At 56.0% G+C, this 21,976-nt stretch overlaps 1 protein-coding gene across 1 annotated transcript in view; it reads left to right on the forward strand.

The window, feature by feature from the left end:
* Positions 1–14,777, forward strand: part of IGF2R (insulin like growth factor 2 receptor) — a 96,718-nt gene extending 81,941 nt beyond the window's left edge. The window contains exons 39-48 of the mRNA XM_047735205.1: positions 113–259; positions 1,177–1,411; positions 2,142–2,278; positions 4,674–4,788; positions 5,898–6,044; positions 6,581–6,768; positions 8,598–8,784; positions 10,924–11,076; positions 12,188–12,257; positions 12,943–14,777. Coding sequence (XP_047591161.1) covers positions 113–259; positions 1,177–1,411; positions 2,142–2,278; positions 4,674–4,788; positions 5,898–6,044; positions 6,581–6,768; positions 8,598–8,784; positions 10,924–11,076; positions 12,188–12,257; positions 12,943–13,359 — 1,796 coding nt within the window. The 3' untranslated portion in view covers positions 13,360–14,777. The remainder of the gene's footprint in view (positions 1–112; positions 260–1,176; positions 1,412–2,141; positions 2,279–4,673; positions 4,789–5,897; positions 6,045–6,580; positions 6,769–8,597; positions 8,785–10,923; positions 11,077–12,187; positions 12,258–12,942) is intronic.
* Positions 14,778–21,976: the final 7,199 nt, after the last annotated feature.

Here is a 21,976-nt window from a genome sequence, read left to right on the forward strand (position 1 = left end):
GGCTTCCGGATGGGATCCTTTTGAGCCTTCCTAGGTGACGTGCCCAGCAGGGAAAGCATGGCTGGGGTTGTGCTGGTAATCAGGGTTACGTAGATGTTCTTCTTTCTTCCAGAAACTGAGGAAGGTGACCCCTGTGTGTTCCCCTTCATATTCAATGGAAAGAGCTACGAGGAGTGTGTTCTGGAGGGCAGGGCGAGGCTTTGGTGCTCCACCACCGCTAACTACGACAGAGACCACGAGTGGGGCTTCTGCAGACACTGTACGTAGAGGGGCATGCGTCTGGGCTCGGGCTGCCACTTGGCCGGCGTCCTCCACACACTGGCTTCGTGCTCAGACTTCCATGGATGTCTGGGTTAATTCTGCCGCGTGTAGTTTTTCCATGTCAGGCTTGTTTTCCGTAGAGAAAGGACATCTCGGATGGCTCGATGGGATGTGTTAACATGACCGCGTACGTAGACTGAAGTAGGGCAGGGCTGAGAGACCGAGGCCAGGGGGCCACCAGGGCCCGTCCTGTAACTCAGGCAGTGTATGTCCTCACGGCGCGGCGCCACCGAGTCCTGGTCATGGGGCTGCGGGGCGGCATGGGCATCGGCAGGACTGATGGCAGGCTCGTTGGCCGGCTCCCTGCTGTGTGGTGGGCACGGGCGAGGGTTTCGGGCTGTGCCGGGCTACGTGCCGTTCGGAGACACTTGGAGACCAGGGCTGTGAGCCAGTCCTGCTCACGTGTGGCACAAATGGATGTTTGTGCTCAAGGAACGTGACGAGGAAATACACAAAAAACTATTTAATTCTTGTGAACAATCATGGAGCAAGAGGAGTTAAAGAAATTCTAAGTGTTAAACGTCCAGGGGCTATTGTAGTTCTGCTTTGAGGCTGATGATGGCAGTGCTTTGGGTCTGTTGGATGGCGCTCGGCGTTTTAGGTAACTACAGGGACCTTACTGTGGCTCTTGTTTCCCGTCCTCATTCACGTGTGACCAGATGGTAAATACCCGTCCACAAGGGACTGAGCCATTGCCGTGGGGCCATTCAGAAACCCAGGAGGAGACAGACACAGGGCCCTGAGGGGCCTTGGCCTGTTTCGGGTCAGGGGGTGTGAATGAGACAGCCGAGCTCAGGTGGGGGAGCTTGCGGGGGACCGGGCTGCGGCCTGACTTTTCCCTGCGCTGCTCCCCAGCAAACAGCCACCGGATGTCCGCGATCATCTTCAAGTGCGACGAGGACGCGGATGTCGGCAGGCCACAGGTCTTCAGTGAAGTTCGTGGCTGTGAGGTGACATTTGAGTGGAAAACAAAAGTTGTCTGTCCTCCAAAGAAGATGGAGTGCAAATTCATCCAGAAGCACAAAACCTACGACTTGCGGCTGCTGTCCTCGCTCACCGGCTCTTGGTTCTTTGTCCACGAAGGAGTCTCGTGAGTACCTGCCACCACAGCCTGACTGGCGGGCTCTTGGCCCGCTTCCGTGTCCCTGCAGAGCTGGGGTGCCACGTAAACCCGGTGCTCGCGGTGGCTTGAGAGCCCCGGTCCAGTGCCGGCCGGGCCTGGTGCCCAGAGCTGGGTGTGAAGGCGGAGGTGGACGGAGAGGAGCCTTTGAAACCAGAAGCTGGTGGTCTGTGTGTGACAGAGTGCGTCTTGAGGAGCGTTGTGCTCATGAGGGGCTCCTGTCTGCTGCTGGGTGTTGGTGGGGGGGACATTGACTTTTTCAGCTCTTGGGCACGGACCACATAGGCTATGCGGGTCTGAGGCTCGTGGGGCTGTGGCGGCCACTCCGTGACTCTGCCAGTGGCCCTCCGATCAGGAGTCCTCAGAGTGGGGCGGGGGCGTGGACTTGGAGGACTTTGGTCCTAAGGTCAGCAGCTTGCTCGGACTGGAGCATTGCGGGTCCCAGCTCAAGCCGTTCTAAACCACACCGCCTCTGGGTTCACCCCACCCGCCTGGATGACACGCTGCCTTCTTCAGTAACCAACTACTCCGGGACCTTCCTTGGAAAGTCTGTTTCGGTGGCTGCTGCGTTCGGAGGGGGCGTGGAATGCTTGGTTATCAGAACAGTTCCTGTTTGTGAAAGTGATGGCCAGAGCCACACCCCCCTGCGTAGGGCGGACTGACCTTGCAGCCCCTCCCCCATCTCTGTGTTGTTCCACAGGTACTACATAAACCTCTGTCAGAAAATATACAAAGGGCCTCTTGACTGCTCTGACAGAGCCAGCATTTGCAAAAAGAGTGCATCTGGTGTCGTCCAGGTCTTGGGGCTCGTTCACACCCAGAAGCTGGATGTCTTAGGTAAGGCCCTGGGTCCTTGAGGTGCGTGACTATAGGTGTTGCTTCGGAGTTGGGAAGCTGAGAGCATCCTCCTATGGCCAGGAGGGTCAGCACTGGCTTGAGTTTAAACTGCCACATACCATTCCCAACGATTGTTTCTCAAGCATTTTGTTAATTCCTGAACATTAGAGTAAGTACACTTTGTATTCCTAGAGATGGCAGGTCCTAGCAGGTATGTGCAGAGGGGTCACCTGTCCGGGGAACTACCCCGAGAGGGTCACAGTGGCTAAGGTTCCTCTGGCTCCTTGCTCTAGCTCGGGCTCGAGCGCCGGAGTCTGCATACACATGCTCCAGCGTTGAGTCGGAAAGGCTGAACAGTTACGCAAGAACTTGGTAAACATAATTCAGAGGTACATTTTTGTAGCGTCTTAACAATTTAGAAAATACCGAAGCTCTTTTTAACGTGTTAGTAAAAATCTCATTTTGCAGTTGGTTGTTGAGTGAAAGATTCTTTCATTATTTATCTGAGAGAGAGTGAGTGAGCACACACGTGAGAGTGAGTGTGGCGGGGATGGGGAGAGGGAGAAGGAGAGAGAAAATCTTTAACAGGCTTCATGCCCAGTGCAGCACCCAACACAGGGCTTGATCTCACACCCCTGAGATCATGACCTGAACTGAAATTTAGAGTCAGACAACCGGACCGAGTCCCCGAGACACCCCTGTCTTTCGTTATTTAAAAGGCAGATCTTTCTTAGGAACATCTGGGGTGTGTTTGGGGGACCAATAAAGAGAAACACTTTTACCTTGTTGGAGAAGAATGGGGTCCCGCATTGTTGTGACTGGAGTCTGCTCGAGCTGTTGGAGGGGAGACAGGGAATTCCGAGGGAGGCACCATCCCCATGGTGGAGCAGCTCGTCGGTCCCGTTGCTCCGAGTGGCCCTTCCAGCGTGCCGCTCACTGCTGTTGCCCACACGGCTCAGGATGAGGGTCGAGGGTGGCCTTCCGCTGCTCTCGTGGTTGTGTATGGACACTGGATCAGCCCTTCCCTGACTTCCCATAGCCAGCTGGAAGAGGTTTGCAGAGTGAAGGCTTGAAGGAAGGTTTGGCCTGCAGGGATCACCTAGTCCCCAGCACACCAGGGGCCTTACTCCTTGGCCCTCACAGGATGGCTGTGCAAGGCCAGAGCCCAGGAGCCAGATGCCTGGGAAGGGCTGCAGCCATGTGGGTTGGAGAGAGGGACTCTTTGTTCCAGGAAGTCACCCTTATCTGCAGCTCTGCTTTCTGCCTAGCAGTCCTCACAGCACTGTGGGGGTGGGCTCGGGGTTAGAGTCCATGCCCCAGGTTGGGCAATGAGCTGGGGAAGGTCGAGCTGATGGCCGGGGAGTGTAGGATATCCATGGTAAGAGCTGTGTTGCTTTGGTTCCTGTGCTCCAGCAGTTTAAGGATTTCTCTTTAAAGTAGTAGAACTTCTTTCAAAATTTTTCACAGGAGCCTGATATTTAATTCATCCAGTACAGCTTTGAATTTGGGCAAGGCTAAGGGCCTGGGCCTTTGGCTGAGCAGTGCCCTGTGCCTTGACCTGTGTCCCAGGAAGAATAAGTGGGAAGCCGGTACCAAGGCCTGTGTTTCCCCTACCACCCGTGTCTCAGAGGTGTGAGAGTCGGGGCTGCGGGGTGTGCGCTGCTCCCGAGGCCCCCACCCTGTGCCCCTGAGCCAGGCTGGGCTCAGGCACCCCCGGATGGCTCCGGGCAGCCCCCCCACAGTAGCTGGAAGCAGCAGCACCATTGACCTGGCAGCCACGCAGGGTCTTGTGTGAGCCCATGTGCCTTGTGGACCCCGCACGTCGGGGCTCCGTGGTCTCTCATCTGTGGTGTTTTCAGAAGTGGGAGAGTTAGACGTGGAGCCGGGATGCCCAAGAAAACCAGAGCTGTTCTGTTTCTGGTTTTTCTCTTTGTAGTTGGGAGGTCTAGCCCCTGGCCTGTGACTCTCAGGGTTCCCCGGGGTGGGGGTGTGTTGGAAAAGCATGTGCAACGACTCTAGAATCCTACAGAACTGGAGCAGCTGTGACAGCTGCCACCGAGCGAGGCTCTTCTCTATGTGCCCACGGTGCTGGGCACTTCGGGCCGTGTTCCTCTCAGGCAGGCGAGGAGAAATGCTCAACAGCCCCAGAGTCAGGCTGCGAGTGCATGGGAGGGGACGGGGTGTGAACCCAGGTCTTCCCAGCTCTGCCAGGTGTGGTGCGGACCCAGAGCCGTCACCCAGCTTGGCCGTGCTCCGAACCCAAGAGTGCAGACTTAGAAGTTGTGAGAGGGCCAAACGTTTGTTCTGTTTTGGCCTTTAACATAGATGCTGATTTCTGACACCGAAGCTTTTTATAACCAGAAATAACGTCAGTTCTATCCCTTGTATGTTTCAGATGACAAAGTCATTGTAACTTACTCGAAAGGTCATCAGTGTGGGGAGAATAAGACGGCATCTGCCGTCATAGAGCTGACCTGTGCGAAGACCGTGGGCAGACCGTCGTTCATGAGGTGAGAGGGTTGGGCCTGCAGGGGGAGCTGAGGAGAGTGTGGCCTGAGAGCTCACCCCATCTCTGCCCCTGGTTTTCACTTGCGGGCGTGCGGGCATGCTGGTGTGCAGTCGTGTGCGCAGGGAGAGGGTGTTTGTGCAGCCACTGAAATTTGGGGCCTGGGGAGGGGGCTGGGGCTGTTAATTGTCCTGTGGGGTATGGGGCTGCTCTGCACAGGGAGGGATTTCCTGGAAAAGGGGCGGGGACACAGGGTCACTTGACCAAAGCCACTTGTGAAGTGATGTTTCACTGGCCCTGCCTTCAGTATCGTTGTGGAACCAAAGGAGCAGCGGTTGGTGCTGCCCAGGTCGGCTGTTCAAGCGGCCTGAGGCCCCCACGCGGGTGGGGCTGGTACCTGGGGTGCTCTTGGATCACCCTAGAATTTTCCAGGCAACTGTGCGTCTAGTGCTAGGAGCAGTTTGGCCAACAGAGGGAGCATACGAGCTGCTGTTTCCCAACGACTCTTTCAGAAGCTGGGCTGGAATTTTGGGGGAGACCCGGGAATTGTCCTAGGATTTCAATCAATGTAGGAGTCAGAAAAGCTTGTAAAATAAACTTCAAAACTTTGGGAGCAAGTTTTTCCAATTTTCAGATGTTGCACTGTTTCTTTTCCTTTCTTTTTTTTTTTTTAAATATTTATCTGAGAGAGAATGGGATGGGGGCGGGGAGAAGCAGGCTTCCCGCTGAGCAGAGAGCCTGACAGGGGGCTCGATCCCGGGACCCCGACTGAGCGAAGGCTGATGCTTAACCAACTGAGCCACCCAGGCACGATGCCACACTGTTTCTTAATAAAACAAAACTGTTAAACAGTTGCCTACTTTTTCACGTTGCCGATGTGCTGGGTCATCATCTTCCCGATTACGCTGTTGAGAAAAGTTGGTAGTAGCCGTTCCAGCCCAGAGCTGCTGGTGCCTACTATGGGGACGGGGAGGGTGGGGGACTTCCGTGGGAACCTGGGGCTCAGGACCACTTGGAGCCCTGACGCCAGTCTTGCAGGCACGAGCAGCTGTGTGTGGCCGAGGCTGCCTGAAGCATGGCTGGGCGTGACCGCCACCCTTGCTTGCTCTGCAGGTTTGACATCGACAGCTGCACTTACTACTTCAGCTGGGACTCTCGGGCTGCCTGCGCCGTGAAGCCCCAGGAAGTGCAGATGGTGAACGGCACCATCACCAACCCTGTAAACGGCAAGAGCTTTAGCCTTGGAGATATTTATTTTAAGTAAGTGGAACATTCTCCTTTTGCGCGCTGGAGTGTATTCAGAATTAAACCAGCAATTTAGATCTTTGCCCTGTGGTGGGGGGAGCTGCAGGGTAGATAGGCAGTGTGTGTCGGTTACTGTTTCTGGGTAGCTGTCGTATTTTGCTTCAGCCAAGGGAAAGCATTACTCACCTATTAAGTTTTAACACCAAAGATGGTGCATTCTAGCAAGAATAAAAATAAAGTCGCTCCTCCTCCTCCCCTTCTGATAATCCCAGGGGTTATCCGCCTGACCTCAGCGGCAGGCCACAGCTGCTGGCCGTGCCCAGGGCGGGCTGTGGTGGACACCGTGCGGGATGCTGCTCAGAGCGCAGGCTGGGAGGCAGGAAGAAGATGGCGTGGAAGTTGGCGCCCTTGGGTGTCTTCACAGGCTCCTAAGCCAGCCGAGCTAGGGAAGGGCCGTGGCCTGCAGGCCTGCACTTGGGCCTGGCTGTTTGGGTCTATCAGAAGTGGGTTTCTGGAGGGACTGGAGTCACTGCCATCCTTTTTCTCTTCAGGCTGTTCAGTGCCTCTGGGGACATGAGAACAAATGGGGACAAGTACGTGTATGAAATCCAGCTTTCCTCCATCACAAGCTCCAGAAATCCTGCGTGCTCGGGTGCCAACATATGCCAGGTTAAACCAAACGACCAACACTTCAGTAGGAAAGTTGGAACTTCTGACAAAACCAAATACTACATTCAAGGTAATTGCTTTCCATCAGTGTTCCATGTTCATCTTCTTCAAAGGAGGGACTTTAAGAATTTCATGAAGAAACTCCCTTCCGTTGAAATCCCCAGTTTGAAAGCAGAAGCCTGATCTGAGTCTGTGTCCTGCTATGCAGTCATCAGAACGATTCAAAAGTACATGTAAGATGAGCATTTCACTGTAGGAAAAAGTCACCCCAGTTCACAGATAAGCGCCTGAAAACCAAAAACTTGGTCTCAAGCCAAGGTTGTGAGGTGGGGCGAAGGCAGAAGGTAAAGTGTGTGTGTCCAAAGATTGCCTTCAGTTTGCCTTTGTCGTGTTGCTTCTTCACTGGGCAACTTTAGATGTTACTACGGAAGAGTGAGACACGTTACGTTTGTCAAAAGGTTGAAGAGAAAGGGGAGACACTCTTTACAAAGTTAAATGTGTTTAAAAACCCAGCTCGCTCTGTTGTAAAAAGAGATCCTAAGAGATTCCCCGAGAGGAGAAGCAGCTGCTCCCCGAGTGGTAGGAGCCCAGATGTCCATGTGTCCACGCACAGACGCTGAGTGCCACTGTCCCTGCACGTGGCCTTGCCCTGAAGTCCCAGCAGACGGACCCGCTAGGTCAGCCTGATGCACTGTCTTGATTTCACATCATGGAGTAAACTCCCATGGTTCTCTGTTCCTTTCCAGTAATTCCGAGTTTGATTAACTCGGGTCACGTCTGCACGTGCATTTATTTATTCGTCATTCCTAAAAACCCCTTTCAGACCTTGGCACTTTCAGTGTTCACCAACGCTAGAAAGTCATTAGTTTTAAGACCACCTTTTGCATTTCATGAAGAAACGCAGTTTAAATCTCTTCCCGAGTCTCCTATCATTCCAGAGGGCCAGAGTAGGAAGCCCGGAGCCCCGTCTCGCTGTGATTTGGAGCTGCCATCGGCTGCCCGTCAGCGTGGGGATGTGCGCCCACATGCCGGCCTGGTGGGGCGGTCCGTTCAGGTCATGCCTCAGCTGGTTATGACACGAACTCGTGGGGCCTTCCCGAGCCCGGCCCACAGAGCCTGGGGCTCCGGGCTCCTTTCCATTCACAGGCGTGGCTGCCTCACACACTAAACCCCCTGGCCCTGCAGCAGTGGCGGACTGTGCACGTCGAGCCGCCAGCAGACTTCGGAGAGGGCAGCGTCCGCCCATGGCTCGCTCCCTTCCGACACCAGCTGTGGGTTTCGGGGTGCTTCCGTCACTGCCCTGAGGTTTGATCGTCTGCAGGACTCAGGACTCATTTGACCTGTTACAGTCACGGTTAAGGATGGAAACTGGCCACGGGAAGAGGCATCTAGGGTAGCGTCTGAAAGGGAGCCGGATGCTTCTATCGTCCTCCCTCTGTGGCGAGAGGATGGGTTCTGTTCCCAGCGCTGGTGTGTGACAGTGTGCATGGACTCTCTCCAACCAGGGCCGCTCACCGGTCCCCCAGTGTCCCAGGCTCCGTGTGGAGGCTTGTTCAGTGGGTTGGCTGGCAGGTCGCCCCCTGGGTCCATCTCCATTTCCAGAAGTGCTGATACCTCGTGGCCAGCCCCTGTTCTGAATCCCGCTGTTAGCTGAGGACAGAGCCTGACCTCTTCTGGAGCAAGGGTCAAGTCTTTCCTGCTCCCTGACGAGAGGCAGGGGCTCCGTAATGTGTGTCAGGAGGCCTATGAGAAAGCACACATGTGGGACTCTTAAAGAAGGACCTTTATCTCAGATTTTAAGTCCATGCAAACTTTTTACAGACCATGGAAAGGTGAAGTCGGGCCTTTATTGAAATATTGATGGTAACGTTGCCTGTGTTGTGTCTTCCTTTTTGACAGATGGTGATCTAGATGTGGTGTTTGCCTCGTCCTCTAAGTGTGGAAAGGATAAGACGAAGTCTGTGTCTTCCACCATCTTCTTCCACTGTGACCCTTTGGTGAAGGATGGGATCCCCGAGTTCAGCCACGAAACCGCCGACTGCCAGTACCTCTTCTCCTGGTACACCTCTGCTGTGTGTCCTCTCGGGTGAGTACGCTGTCCTGGCATGGGCGGGAGCCTCCTCGGTCACTTTGCCCTTGGGACGTGCACGTCCTAGCTGTACCATAGCCGGCTCACTCAGAATGCAGCTCGAGCATCTGTTGGTGTGAGTTCTCTGCCCCCAGTGCTGTCCTGTGGGAATATTCTGGCATGTCTGAGAACCAGAGAGGCAGACCCACGTAGCCAGGACCCCGCTTCAGTGGCTCTCCAGGTCTTGTTCTTTCTGGTCCCCCCACACCCCCAGGGCCACCGTCTGCCCCTCCCAGTGCGTCAGCATCTGCCCACAAGCACACACGAGGCTGCAGCCCCCTCGTTCTTTCCGGCCTGCCCCTGCCGACAGTTCTCCTCACTGGCTCGTAGGAGGCAGCCGCTGTGGCTCCTCTGTGTTCCCGGCACGTTTTTCCGTGTGCTCTAGTGCAGATTGTCATGGGGTAAATGTTCCTTCAGCCTGAACAAAGTATTGTCTATGTTTGAAGGAATGAGAACTTGTTCCACAGATTTTGAAAATCGGCCCTATGCCGGGTTCTCATGGGAGTGTGCATTTGGGTGCTGAGGACTCCCAGTGGGGGAAGGGCGGTTGGGGCTTCTGTGCGGCCTCAGGGAACCCCCCGTTTCTCGGCCCCATGGACTTTGTTCCTCCGCCCGGTCCACGGCCACGTTTAAAGGCCCTCACGTAGACACGTTACACGGTGCTTTCCTCTCGGATTTGTTTTCTTCTTGTTTCGTCCGTGTCAGCTTCTCCCAGGAGCCTGCTGTTCTCTGCGCTGAGACTAAGATCGGGAAGAAAAGTTCTTGCCTTGTAGTTGTTTGCTTTGTGTCCTGGAGGAGGGTTTCTCTGCAGCCGGAGCTAGGGACAGCGGGGGTAGTTCTGGATCCCCTCTGTCCGACCTCCAGTCAGCTTTCGCTTTTGAAGAGTCTGCTTTGTCCTGCGTTTTCCAGGAACGTGGATGTAAGGCCAGTGTTAGCCAGTTTCTAAATGCCGGTGTCGTGTAAACAACACGGGGCAGTTAAGACTCAGTAACGAGAAATTAACTGAAAATAGAGACACACTGGGACACTAAAGCACACTTTGAAGTAATTCCTGGCTCCCGGGAGCTCCCAGAAGTAGAAACGACGGCACACTTGGAAGTGAGTGAGGCCGAGCGCCTCTCCTGCCAGAGCACCAGTGCGGCCACAGGGCTGTCCCCGCCCAAGCAGATGGTGAAGGGGAACGCGGGGCTCCTCCTCCTCGTGGATGGGGAACAGTTGACTTGGCTCCGGCTGAACCCTGATCCGCGTGGTTATCCGTACATAGTCGGGCCATTGGCTGCCCTCTGACCCAACTCGAATCAGTGGTTTTCTGAGTCTGTAGCATCTGTAGCCACCAGTTCACTGCACGTGTGGCCTGTCGCGGTGCCCTCGTTCCTCCTGAGCAGCCCAGAGGGTCCTGTCACGTTCCTCTCTGCCTTCTCGAGGGCGAGGGCGGGGGCGAGAATTGCCACCAGGGGTTCTGGCGCCGCCATGAGTGCCCGCGGGACCGGGAGTGTCGAGTCAGTCCGCAGACGTTTGGTTCTCTGAACAGAAAGGGAGGTCTGTCCTGGTGCTTCTGGTTTTCTATCAGTTAATTTTTACTACTTCCTTGGTTAGGGTCCTGGACCAATCTTAGCTGGTGGAGTGGCAGGCGTGTTCATCCCTAGTCCTGTCTCCTGGGACGAGCAGCCTGGATAGATGGTGCCATGCCCCACGCTGTTCTGGGGGGGGACCCTCAACCCCCGCGGTGCAGACACTGCGTCCCCAGACTAGATGCAGGGAGGGAGAGGCCTTCGGGCAGCAGGCGGCCACTGTTTGTCCCCAGAGAGGAGGGCTGCAGGTCCTGGGAGACCACTGGGGCCCCTCGTCCCTCTCGTCCACTTCACAGGTGCCTCTGTGCCCTGACAGTGTCTGGTGGGATGAGCCAGGACTCCGGCTGTGGTCCTCTGTCGCTGCTGTGCGCCGAGCGCCAGGCAGCGCCATCCACCCGTGTGCTGGACTCCTGTCTAACCTCACTGTCCAGGGACTCAGTCACTGCCAATGTCTGCATCCTGGCTTGGGGACTGCGAGGGTTGTCGCTGGGGTGGCATGCCCCCAAGTGATGTGGCTTCCTTTCAGGGTGGGCCTCGATGGTGACGGTACAGGCGAGGACATGCCGGAGCACAAGGGGCTGTCGGAGCGAAGCCAGGCCGTTGGGGCGGTCCTCAGCCTGCTGCTGGTGGCGCTCACGGGCTGCCTACTGACGCTGCTGCTTTACAAGAAGGAAAGGAGGTGAGGAGAGGGAGGCGGTGCAGGGTGAGGGGCTGTCCTGGGATCTGGGCTTGTGTGTGTGTGTGTTGACACTGTGGATGCAGTCTCTGAAGTTTTATTTCGTAAATGGCTACGTTTCTATGACAAGGCGTTCGATGTGACCGGCACTGTGGAGCCTGACTCTGTGGAGCCCGACTCCATGGAGCCAGTCTCAGGTGTATGAGTTGGGCTCTGGTGCTCCCATCACGGAGCAGGTGCTCGGGGTGCTCAGCCTGGCCCACTGGTTTCTAGGACGTTGGTCTCTGGTTGTGTCCAGGGATAGAAGATGAACACCTTTTTTTTTTTTTTTAACATATATTTTTATCCCCAGGGGTATGTGTCTGTGAATCGCCAGGTTTACACATTTCACAGCACTCACCATAGAGATGAACACCTTTTATGAGGACACTGTGTCCTGCTTAGCTGAGCCCACTGCACTGTCTTCCTCCTCCTCCTCCCCTCCCCTTGCCAAAGTGAGCATTTGTGAGATGCGTGCCATGTGTGATGCCATCCTCTTGGCTCACCTTTCCTGGGTAAAAAGGCTCATCCCCGTGTGTGGCTGTCCACCCAGGAGATTACCATGTCATGCACGGGTGAAGCCCAGAGCCCAAGAGCCCTGTGGTGTGACCATCCCCTGCGAGTGAGGGCTGGCGTCCGGAGTCCTGAGTGCAGCCACCCCACCCCGGAGAGGCTGGCAGGGGAACAAAGAATCAGGGCAGAGGGCTGGGTGTGAGCTGATCTTGGGTTAGTCGTTTGGCACACATAATCTCAGTGCAGCCGGGGGTGGCGGGAATATGTAGCCTTTTCATAGTCAACACGGGTCAGTGGAGGAGCACAAATATTAGGTAACTTGCCCTTGCTAGACCACTAAGAGGTAGAGCAGGGTTCAGATCTACTTCTGTCCTATTCCAGTGTGTTCTTTTCACTGAACTGGGTTATGGCCCCACTGCTGTGGGCTAAGTGGGCCTGTGCCGTGGAGGGCTGCGTTGCCGGGCTGCCGGCTTCTCTGTCGCATGCGCGAGGGGCCAGGGCTGGGGCAGTGGGGCTCTGGCCCTGCCGCTTCCGCCCTGCAGCGGCTGTGCTTGCCCTGCAGGGAGCTGGTGGTGAGCAGGCTGACCCGCTGCTGCCGGAGGAGCGCCAGCGTGTCCTACAAGTACTCGAAGGTAACGTCCCGCCTTCCCCGCCCCCGTGCACAGCTGGCCGGCGGTGCTGACCTCAGTCCGTGATAAGGAAAATGCCTTCATCGTCGGTTGTCCTACGAGAGGGAAAACATCATCCATTGTTTTTAACCCAAACCCCCTATTTGTCCTTTTTTCCTTCAAGTTTTTCTCATTGTGGTTACAGCTTCAGTTGCTTCTGCTTTGTTGGTTATTTTAAAAAAATAAAAAAATAGTGAAAATTTTTGTGCCATCTGCCATTTGGATGGATGCTTTCAGATAACTTTCCCCCAAACGGGCATTATTTGGCTAAAGGCTCGAGGCTCATGATACTCCTGCCAAACCGCTTCCTAAAAGGCTGATCTCCGACACGGTCATGTCCCTCCTGTGGCTTCTCTTCGGGCTCGGCCCCGCCCGTCCATCCCTCTCCGACCCCCGCTGACACCTGGCTTGGGTAGAGGCCGCTTTCCTGCCCTTGGCGACACTGTCTGCCTCGGTGGGGTCTCAGCAGGAGCTGACGGTCGCCAGCCCTCCCTTCCTCTCCTAGTGGGGAGCCTGGGAATGTGGGGGCTGCAGTGGGCAGAGGAGGGGGTCCCCGACTCTGGGTTAGGTCGTGGAAGGGAGGGCCACAGAGGAACAGAACGCAGCGGGGCCTCAGCTGGGCTCCAGGGTCCTGCTTTGTCTCTGGCAGGTGAACAAGGAGGAGGAGGCGGATGAGAATGAAACGGAGTGGTTGATGGAGGAGATCCAGGTGCCGACCCCGAGGCCCGGGAAGGAAGGACAGGAAAACGGCCACATTACCACGAAGTCTGTGAAGGCCGAAGCCCTTACCTCCCTGCATGGGGACGAGCAGGACAGTGAGGATGAGGTTCTGACCATCCCAGAGGTGAAGGTGCACTCGGGCAGAGGGACTGGGGCTGCGGGTGTGCCGCACGGGAGAGTCCCGCAGAGGAGTGGGCTTCGGGAGAGCGCTGAGGGTGCTGGGGTGCTGGCGAGAGGGGACCGGGCCCGCAGAGGGAAGCCCAGGCCCGCGCCGCCCAAGACCGTGAACTCCAGCAGCCTGGCGTCCTTCCATGATGACAGTGACGAGGACCTCTTACACATCTAGTCTCCTGGGCCTCCAGGAGACGTGGGTCCAGCGTCGCCAGGCACTTCCAACCAAATAAGACTTCAGCTCGATGATGCTTCTATCATTTTTGCCTTTAACAAAAACTGTTTCAAAAGGGAAGAGTTTTTGTGATGGGGGAGAGAGTGAGGAGGTCAGGTTTACAGTCCTTGGAACAAGGCTCTGCTCCTGTCACTGGGGGCAGAGCCGGGACCCTGGGTTTTGTTCCCAGCCCTCACATAAAAGCGTGGCAGCCGTGCACGTCATATTATGTGCCTGGGCCACATGCGTCTTGGAACCGAGGGCTGTGTATTTGAGAAAAACCCTTGCTGCTTTAGGCCCTGTAGGGTTTTGACCATTATATTTTAGCATTTAATTCTCTCCTCCTATTTATTGACTTTGACAATTACTCAGGTTTGCGAAAAAGGAAAAAAAAAAAGAAAAAAAAAAAAGAAAAAAAAAAACCAAAAGAAAAAAAACCCAACCCAACAGTCTTTTTTCCTGTCGGCTGGGGTCCCGTTGTGGTTCATCCGCTGTCCGGGGGAGGAGCTGTCGGTGTGCTAGGAAGGTTCTGTAGGAGATTTTGAGCTGGTCAATCATGTAGCCTCTAAGTTAGAACGCTCCATCCTGTCCTTCCTCTTTGCTTCCTGATTCTGAGGGGAAGGCTCACGTGCGGGCACACCCACGCGCGGGGCTCCCCGAGTGCCTAGGCTTGGCAGGGTCCGCCTCTTCTCGGCCTGTGGTCCGTGACGGCGACAGCTTTTTTCATGACATCCTCGATCCTAGGTGCGCAGGGCATGTGTATCAGTATTTCTTTCGCCGGCTGGTGAATTCACAACCCACCCAAAGATTGATGATTTTCGTGTGTGTGTGAGGATGGAGTTGAGATGTCAGAGAAAATAACTTTTTTCCAGATTTGGGATATAGGTCTCACCTCTTCAGGTTCTCATGATACCACCTTTACTGTGCTTATTTTTTTAAGAAAAAAAAAAGTGTTTATCAACCATTCGACCTATAAGAAGCCTTAATTTGCACAGTGCGTGACTTCATGGAAATTGCATGAAAGCCGATGGGCCAGCATCTCGCCCTAGCATTGCACTTGGGATTCCTGCTCTGGGGGTGCTGGGTCGGCCTCTCAGTGCTGCAGGACGGGAGGGCAGGAGCACTGTCCTTCCCTGGCTGTTGGCACCTTTCTTGAAGTGTTTAATGAATGACTTTTCTTGAATTATAGAATTGTATATAGACTCAGTGGTATTCATGTACTGAAAAGCAAGCTACCCTCGGTTTGTACTCGGTTTGGCTGGCTAATTTGATTTCAACATGAGTGTATTTTTAAAAATTGATTTCTTTCCTCATTTTTTTTCAATCAAATTTACTGTAATATAAAGTATTCAACAATTTCAATAAAAGATAAATTATTAGTCGGGTGTTACTGCTTTTTCCCCTTCTATGGCGAAATGTTGCCGAGCCCGCTGCCATGTCTGCCCTTGTGTTCTGTGAAGTTCCCGAAGAGGTCTGGGTTTGGGTTTTGGTGGTGCGGTGCTCGCTGTCTTAAGAGCTTGACCATCGCTGCCCTGGCCTCCACAGACCTCACCGTCCTCACCAGCTGTTGCTACAGGTAGTTTTAGGAAAATGGGCCCTGACAGCAGATGTTTTCAGAGAAGTGGTTTTTTTGGTAAGAGCACAACCCTCATGCTTCGTTTCCTTGAGCCAACTTTCTGATGCCCTTTTGTTGGAGACTGTCCAAGAGCAGTGGAGAGGTAGAGTTGTGGGTAGGTAAGCACAGTGTAGGCAAGTGCGTGTCGAGGAAATCCATGGTACGGTGGAAATCTGCTCTCACTAGAACACTTAAAACCATTCGAAACTAGTTCTACACCAACCGCTGAAATTGCACAGTGCACACGAGGGCCCTTTAGAAGGGCTGACTTCCGTCTGGGCATTTAAAACATCTTGCGGAATCATGCAGTCCTTCATGTGAGTGCACTGATGGGCCTGGAGGACTTAACTAAGTCTCTTTTTGGGGCTCAGGTCACGAGGGAATACTGAAGCGTGTTGGGGGCAGGTGGTGTAGACGAGGTGAGGTTTAAAGAAACCCCCTTTACCAGCTTCTGAAGAACACCCATGACTTAGGTGCACTCACACGACTTGCTTCTCCAGGTGGACTTCATTGACTTGGGGTTAGCCTTCCCCTTGAGCTAGCCTTGCCGTGTGGCCGGGGAGCATGGGGTGAGCGAGGGATGCTGGCAGAGAGCCACACGTTGGGTGCTGTGGGCGTGGGGCTGGCCGCCCGGCTGGACTATCCGTGCACCTGTCCAGGCTCCAGTGGGGACGGCGATCTAGGCAGGTGGGGAGGTAAGGCTGGAGGGGGCCGGGACTCGAGGTGTCTCCTGAAAGTCCCAGTGAGCTGTGTGCACCTGCGCCGAAGACCTGTGAGAGTGTGGAGGGGCAGAGTTGTAGCAGAAAGGACGGGATGTACGCCAATACCCGGTGGGCCGTGTGAGCCGCCCTGTGGCCCTGCACACCCTGGAGAGCCTCTCAGCTTGGAAGGAATGAAATAAAGACTTTTCTTAAAGATGGAGGGAAACGGGGCGCCTGAGGGGCTCAGTCCATTAAGCATCTGCCTTTGGCTGAGGTCATGATCCCAGAGTCGTGGGATCAGGCCCCCCCTCAGGCTCCCTGTTCAGTGGAGAGCCTGCCTCTCCCTCTCCCGCTGCCTCAGCTCCCCCTGCTTGTACCGTCTCTCTCTGTGTCAAATAAATACAAAAAATCAAGAAGATGGAGCAAAAGAACAAAGCAAAGCTTGTGACTTGTTTCTTCTGTTCTTCACCTCTTAGTCTCTGTTGTGTGCTGACCAGTTTGCAAACCAAATTCAGTGAAGAATTACTTCTAATACTATATTTTGATGCTGCGTTAGAGGGAAACCAGACTGAACACGTGGTGCAGTTTGTCGTCACCCCTGGACAGGGCAAAACCCGGGGCCCCCGTCTGCACCCCACTGCGTGGAGTGACCTGGTGGCTGCTCTCAGCACCATCCTGGAGGAAACGGTTTTGGGGAGCTGGCCGTGTGGGGTGCGTAGCTGGACACACTGTGGGGTGCGGTGCCCCAGAAAGCCCTGGTAGAAGGCAAGGGCCACGTCCCAGCAAACCTTGGGACCTTTGGCTGCAGACTTTTTTTCCTTTAATTTTGAGATAATCAGGACATACCGAAAGTTTGAACAAATAGGACGAGGAACTTTTTTCCTTCTCAGTTGCTTTTTTTAGTTTATTCCAGCCCTGAGAGTTCCTCTGTCTTCTTTGTACTTCCATGGCCTTGACACGGGAGGTTGCCCTCCTCACCCTGCTTGGGGTCTGACACCCTGACAGGCCGTGCCCGGCCCCTGGAGGATCCCTGTTGTGCTCTGCCCCACCTCATGGCCTTAGCACTCTTGTTCAGGAAGTATGGGACAGAGACCTCAGGTGGGACAAAATCATACTTCAACGAGGAAGTTTTGTCATCATAGAGTGGTGTTTCCCAAAGTGTGCCCCGGGGAACCCTTGTTCCATATGATTTTAGTCTGTGTTCTACAAAACCTGGAAAGGGACCGTGCCCAAGTCAGTTTGGAGGGTCCTAATTAGAGAGCCTTTCTTGCCACGAGACCTCTAGAGTCTTTAAAAGGAGGGCTGGCTGAAATTACAATAAAGGATGTGGCCAGTGAATCTCCAAGAAAGGGTATGGTGTGCAGGGCTTTCTGAGTGTTTGTCAGTGTCCCCTGGGGGAGCCTAGTGGCCTGAGCCAGACCCCCGAGAAATGCTGTCACTGTGGGCCACAGTTCTGTTGTTTTCAGGGGGGTCACAGGGAACGGGCTGGGGGGTGCCATCTGATAGACACGGAGGGCCCAAGAGCTGTGCCCTGTCTCAGAGCCTGCTCTCCCTGAGGAAGCCCCTGCCATTTGTACCCCCGCAACACCTCTCCCCGATTTGGGCCCAGTTCTCAAGCCGCTGACCATGGCACTGACGTTGATGGGGGCTCTGTGGATACTGGCATGCTTTTCTCTTCTCCACACATTGGAGCAGCGAGTTGATGTTGTTAGGGGTTGAATCGTGTCCCCCCAAGTTCATGTGTGGAATGCTAAGCCCTCACACCTCAGGATGTGACCTTAGATGGTCTTTGCAGAAGTCCTCAAGTTAAAGAGGTCAGTGGACCCTGATCCACTAGGACTGGGGGAAAAAAGGGAAAATTTGGAGAGAGACAGATGTGCACAGAAAGAGGATGTGAAGACACAGGGAGGAGACGGCCTTCTGCAAGCCGGGGACAGAGGCCTGGAACACACCCTCCCCTCACTGCCCTGGGAAGGAAGCAATCCTACCTTGGTTCTGGAGTTTCGACCTTCGGGACTGGGACATAATACCTTCCCGCCTGGCCTGACTGCTTCATTACATAATCCAGGATCCGAGGCCCTGTCGTGCACCTAGAGGGGCCAGACAGCCATCAGGCCCAGAAGGACCCGTGGCTGCGTCCAGGGCCGAGGCTGCGCTCCACCCCCACTCCCCGGGACCTGTGACGGACTCTGTGCCCGATGGAGAATGAATGAGTGAATGTACGGGTGGTTTTGCGGGCTCCCTTGTGGGGATAGGGTGGGTGGGTCACCCGTTTCACGAGAAACGGGTTCTCGTGGGCCAGGCTTGGACTCAGATACCTTGAAGACATGGGTGCAGGCTTCTGGGACTGGGCTGCCGGCACCCAGTTGGGAACAGAGCTGAGAACTGAGTCCAGCAGATGGTCTTGGCTCCTAACCCCACTCACCTGTGCTGACCAGTCCGTGCTTCCGGGACCCCAGCCGGCTGGTCACACCCGTGAACACTCGGTCCGGGCTCTGGAGGCAGGAGAGTAAGAAGGAATATGCTAGGTGGCTCCCATTTGATATGTGTGTGGGAGAGATGGAGACAAGAAAATGGTCATGGGCACGCCAGGCACACACGCGCCACTGGGTCAGGATGGTCCCAGTGCCTGGAGGGGGACACTGAGGGGGACACTGAGAGACAGGAGGCTCCTCCATCTGGCCGTCTGGCTGAGCCCTGGGGCGCAGCATCCTGCCTACAGCCTCCTGCATCAGTGGGTTTGGCGTGGGGAAAGCAGAGTCATCAGAGGGGCCCTTACATCGGGGAGGAGCCTGCGGTCACTGAGGAAGCCAATGCCTTTGATGACGCAGTCGAGCCTCCCCGTGGCTCCCATGCTGGTTCCTCATTTCTGGCGGTTTCCAGATTCCTCAGTGCACTTGAACTGTCCCTTAAGGCCCTTAAAAGAAAGGTGCTGTCTGGGAGAAGGTGCTGGGGGTGGAAAGCTGTGAGGAGAGGACATGGTGGTCCCTTCCTGGCAGCACAGAGAGGGACCCTACAAACCCAGGGCTGGAGCCTGGGACAGCTATGGGGCCGAGGGGAGCATGGAGGAGGCCTGCCCTTGGGGTGGGGGGCACGGTGGTCGGTTGTGGTCCTCTGTTGCTTCTCCTCCCCGTTGTAATTCTGATCCCTGAGAGGTCCCCAGCCTCCCCTCCATGCACCTGAACCAGGTACTGGGAGATGGGACAGGAAGGGGCCTGGTCTGAGCAAGAGAGGGCATGCCAGGCCCTTGCCCAGACCCAGACCCAGGGAGGCTGCTTTCTCCCCTGAGAGTGGACGCTGGGGAGGTGGGGACAGGGAAGGGCCTTGCTTCCACTGCAGGATGTGTTGAAAGCAGGCCCTTTGCTCCTGGCTTCTTCTGTGGCAGAATACCTGTGTGAGGGAGCCGCTGCATTTGTGTTACAAAAAGCCACTTGTTTTTCTTCCTGTGGAGGGAAAACCCAGCTCTCCCCTCTCCTGTGTGTCTCCCTTGCTACTCAGCCAGGACATTTCGCTTCTGGTCACCAAACGTCTCACACCCAGCAACTCTGCTTGCATCCGTCCCCCCAGGAGAAGGGCTCGGTCCCATGAGACTGTCCCCCACTTCAGATGCCAGTTGCAAATCGTCGGTCCCCAGGTGACCCATAATTCTGTCCGACTTGGATGCAAATCGGGGTTCTCTGACCTGTTCCCCACTGGTTTGCCAACCCGGCTTGCGGGACTCAGGGACACACTTAGATTTACCCGTTTACGAAAGGATATGACAAGGGAACAGCGGAAGAGCCAGACCAAGAGCTAGGCAGGGCCAGGACTGGGAGGGTCCCAGGCCCAGTAGCGTCTGCAGCCGTGGGGCGGGGCGCGCCCTCCTTCCCGTGTGGGCGTGTTCACCAGCCCTGGCCGGCCGCTCTGCAGGCCCTGCACTCTTGGGGTTCTTCGAGAGGGTTGACGGGGACCGTGAGCTCTATCTTCAGCCCTTCTTCCTGCTCAAGAGAACAGGGATGGCCTGAAAGTTCCAAACTTCTGTGCATGGCGTGGTCAGTCCCGTGACCAGGAACCATCCAGGAGCCATTTGGAGTCACCTCATTAGAACGAAGGACATGCCTGTCATCCAGGAAATTACAAGAGTTTCAGGAGTTCTGGGCAGAGACCTGGACACATTGCCTGTGATCTCACGCCAGTAGGAAGAACTGCCTTTCAGCTGGGAGCGAGGGAGGTCCTGCTCTGGGGGAGGTTGGCCCCCGCCCTCCTCCTTCCTGCTCTCCCAGCCAGCCCCAGGTGGCAGGGGGACGTCAGAGCCACAACCCCCTGACGTGGTCCCTGCTTTGTACCAAAGCACCCGGGATAGCCCTGGGCTGGAGGCCGGCTCCGAGCGCCCAGAGTCCAGAAACACAAGGGCACCCCTGGCACTGGGAGCATCACTACCTGCCTCTCGTGGGTGCAGGGGGAGTGACCTGTCCTTGTCTGTGTCCTCCCAGGGCGGAGATGGGGGCCCGGAGAAGGTATTTCCTGTCTGACGGCATGTTGATGTCCTCTGTCAGCAGCTCCGCTCGAGGCTCCTGGGGTCCCGCCCTGTGCCTAGAAGGCCCCCTGGACCCAGCATCCTGTGTGTCGGGTGGTCTTACAAGCCAGCAGCTGGGAGCTGCCCGGAAATGATCAGGTGATGATGCTGGTGGAGTCCCACAGGGCTCTGGAGAGTGGGCTGTCCCCTGTCGGGGTGAGGATATGGGGAAATGGGCTTGTTTGGGGGCCCTGGCTCCCCTGCACCCACGTGTCCAGGCTGAAGGACCGGCCAGCCAGAAAGCCACAGGCTGCTTCCCCGTTTAGCCTGTGGCGCCGCCCACAGCGAAGTCACTGCTCCCAGGAGCCCACGGTATCCCTCCCCTGTACTGCCGCGCAGCCACATGGCCACGACACTAGTCGCAGAAGGCCACACACTCTTGTCTCTGGTTTCTGGGGGGCAGGAGGGCGGCCGCAGTGCAGCTGGACCCTCCACAGTCTGGGGAAAGATCCGCTTCTGAGCCCACAGAGTCTCTGCTCTGTAGGCCCAAGGGTCTCAGTCGGCCGGGGTGCCCCATGGCCCTGTGGACTACCCCACAGGGCCACGCGCTCCAGCAAAGCCAGCAGTGGGGGGACAGACGCCCAGCAGGGCGGCTGTTCCACTGGACGTGATGTAATCCCACAAGAGTGTGGCCACGTTTGTGGGATTTCACAGGGACAAGCCAGTCTCAGGAGGCGAGCACCAAGAGGTAGGGTCATCGGGGGCCACCTTCCCCTCCCTGCCCGCCACACCCTTCCTGCCTTTCCTCACCTTCTGCTTGTCCAACCCCCTGCCGCCATCCAGCCCCACCATGCTGTCAACCCACTAGAGGTAAGGGGCACCGCAAGGCTGAGGGGCCGGCTTGGGGGGGCTCCCCTAGAGCCCTCTGCCTGAGCCGTCCCTTTGTGAGTCTGTGTCCCCCCAAACTGCGAGCCGCGTGGGGGTAGGGGCTGCCCGTCTCCGTGTCCCAGGGCCTGGTGCTGCTTGAGACGCAGAGGGACCCCGCAGGTGTTTGTTGAGGGAGCAAAAGCGCTAACGCATGAGTTGCCGAACCAAGGGCAGGTTAATAAATTAAGGCATGTTGCTCCAGAGCAGAGCAAGGTTCAAGTTCAATGAGGGTGTGAATTTGGGACGTGCTGCTAGCTCCCTAAGCCTCTGTTTTCCCAGCTGTGCAGTGGAGAGAGGGATAGCACCTCCCGCAAAAGGCCATCGCGAGTTGTTCGAGAACCCATGTTGGAGCCCTGAACTGGCGGTCGATGGCCCTTGTCACCTGGCTGACGGCTGGGTCTTTGGCCTGCGCTCGTTCACTGCTCCCTTTCCCACAGGATGCCAGCCTGCAGAGTCCTCAGCAGCAAATGGGACCCGTGCTCAGCAGAGGGGTGACCAGGGGCACAGCAGGGGTGGGGGGCTCCGCGAGGGGGCCTCAGGCCGGCAAGCGAGTGGGAGTGCGAGCTGCCTGTTTATGCAGACTCCACTGCTTTCCAGGGTCAGTTTGCGGTCTTTGATTGAGCGGGGAGTGGGGTGGGGGGTTATAAAAAGAAGTGTTTGACTAGGTAATCTCTCTGGAGGAGCCCTGCAGAGGCCTCCGGGGTGAGTGGGGGGGAGGGTGGAGGAGGGCGGGTTACCCAGAGGCCTCTCCCTCTCTCGTCTCTGGGAGGGAGCTCTGACTCCAGAGAATTCGAACCTCTGCCTAGTTGACTTGCTTTCCAGCCAAGCCATTTGGCCGGT

The sequence above is a fragment of the Lutra lutra genome, chromosome 6 (assembly GCF_902655055.1).
Source record: "Lutra lutra chromosome 6, mLutLut1.2, whole genome shotgun sequence".
Lineage (NCBI taxonomy): Eukaryota > Metazoa > Chordata > Mammalia > Carnivora > Mustelidae > Lutra > Lutra lutra.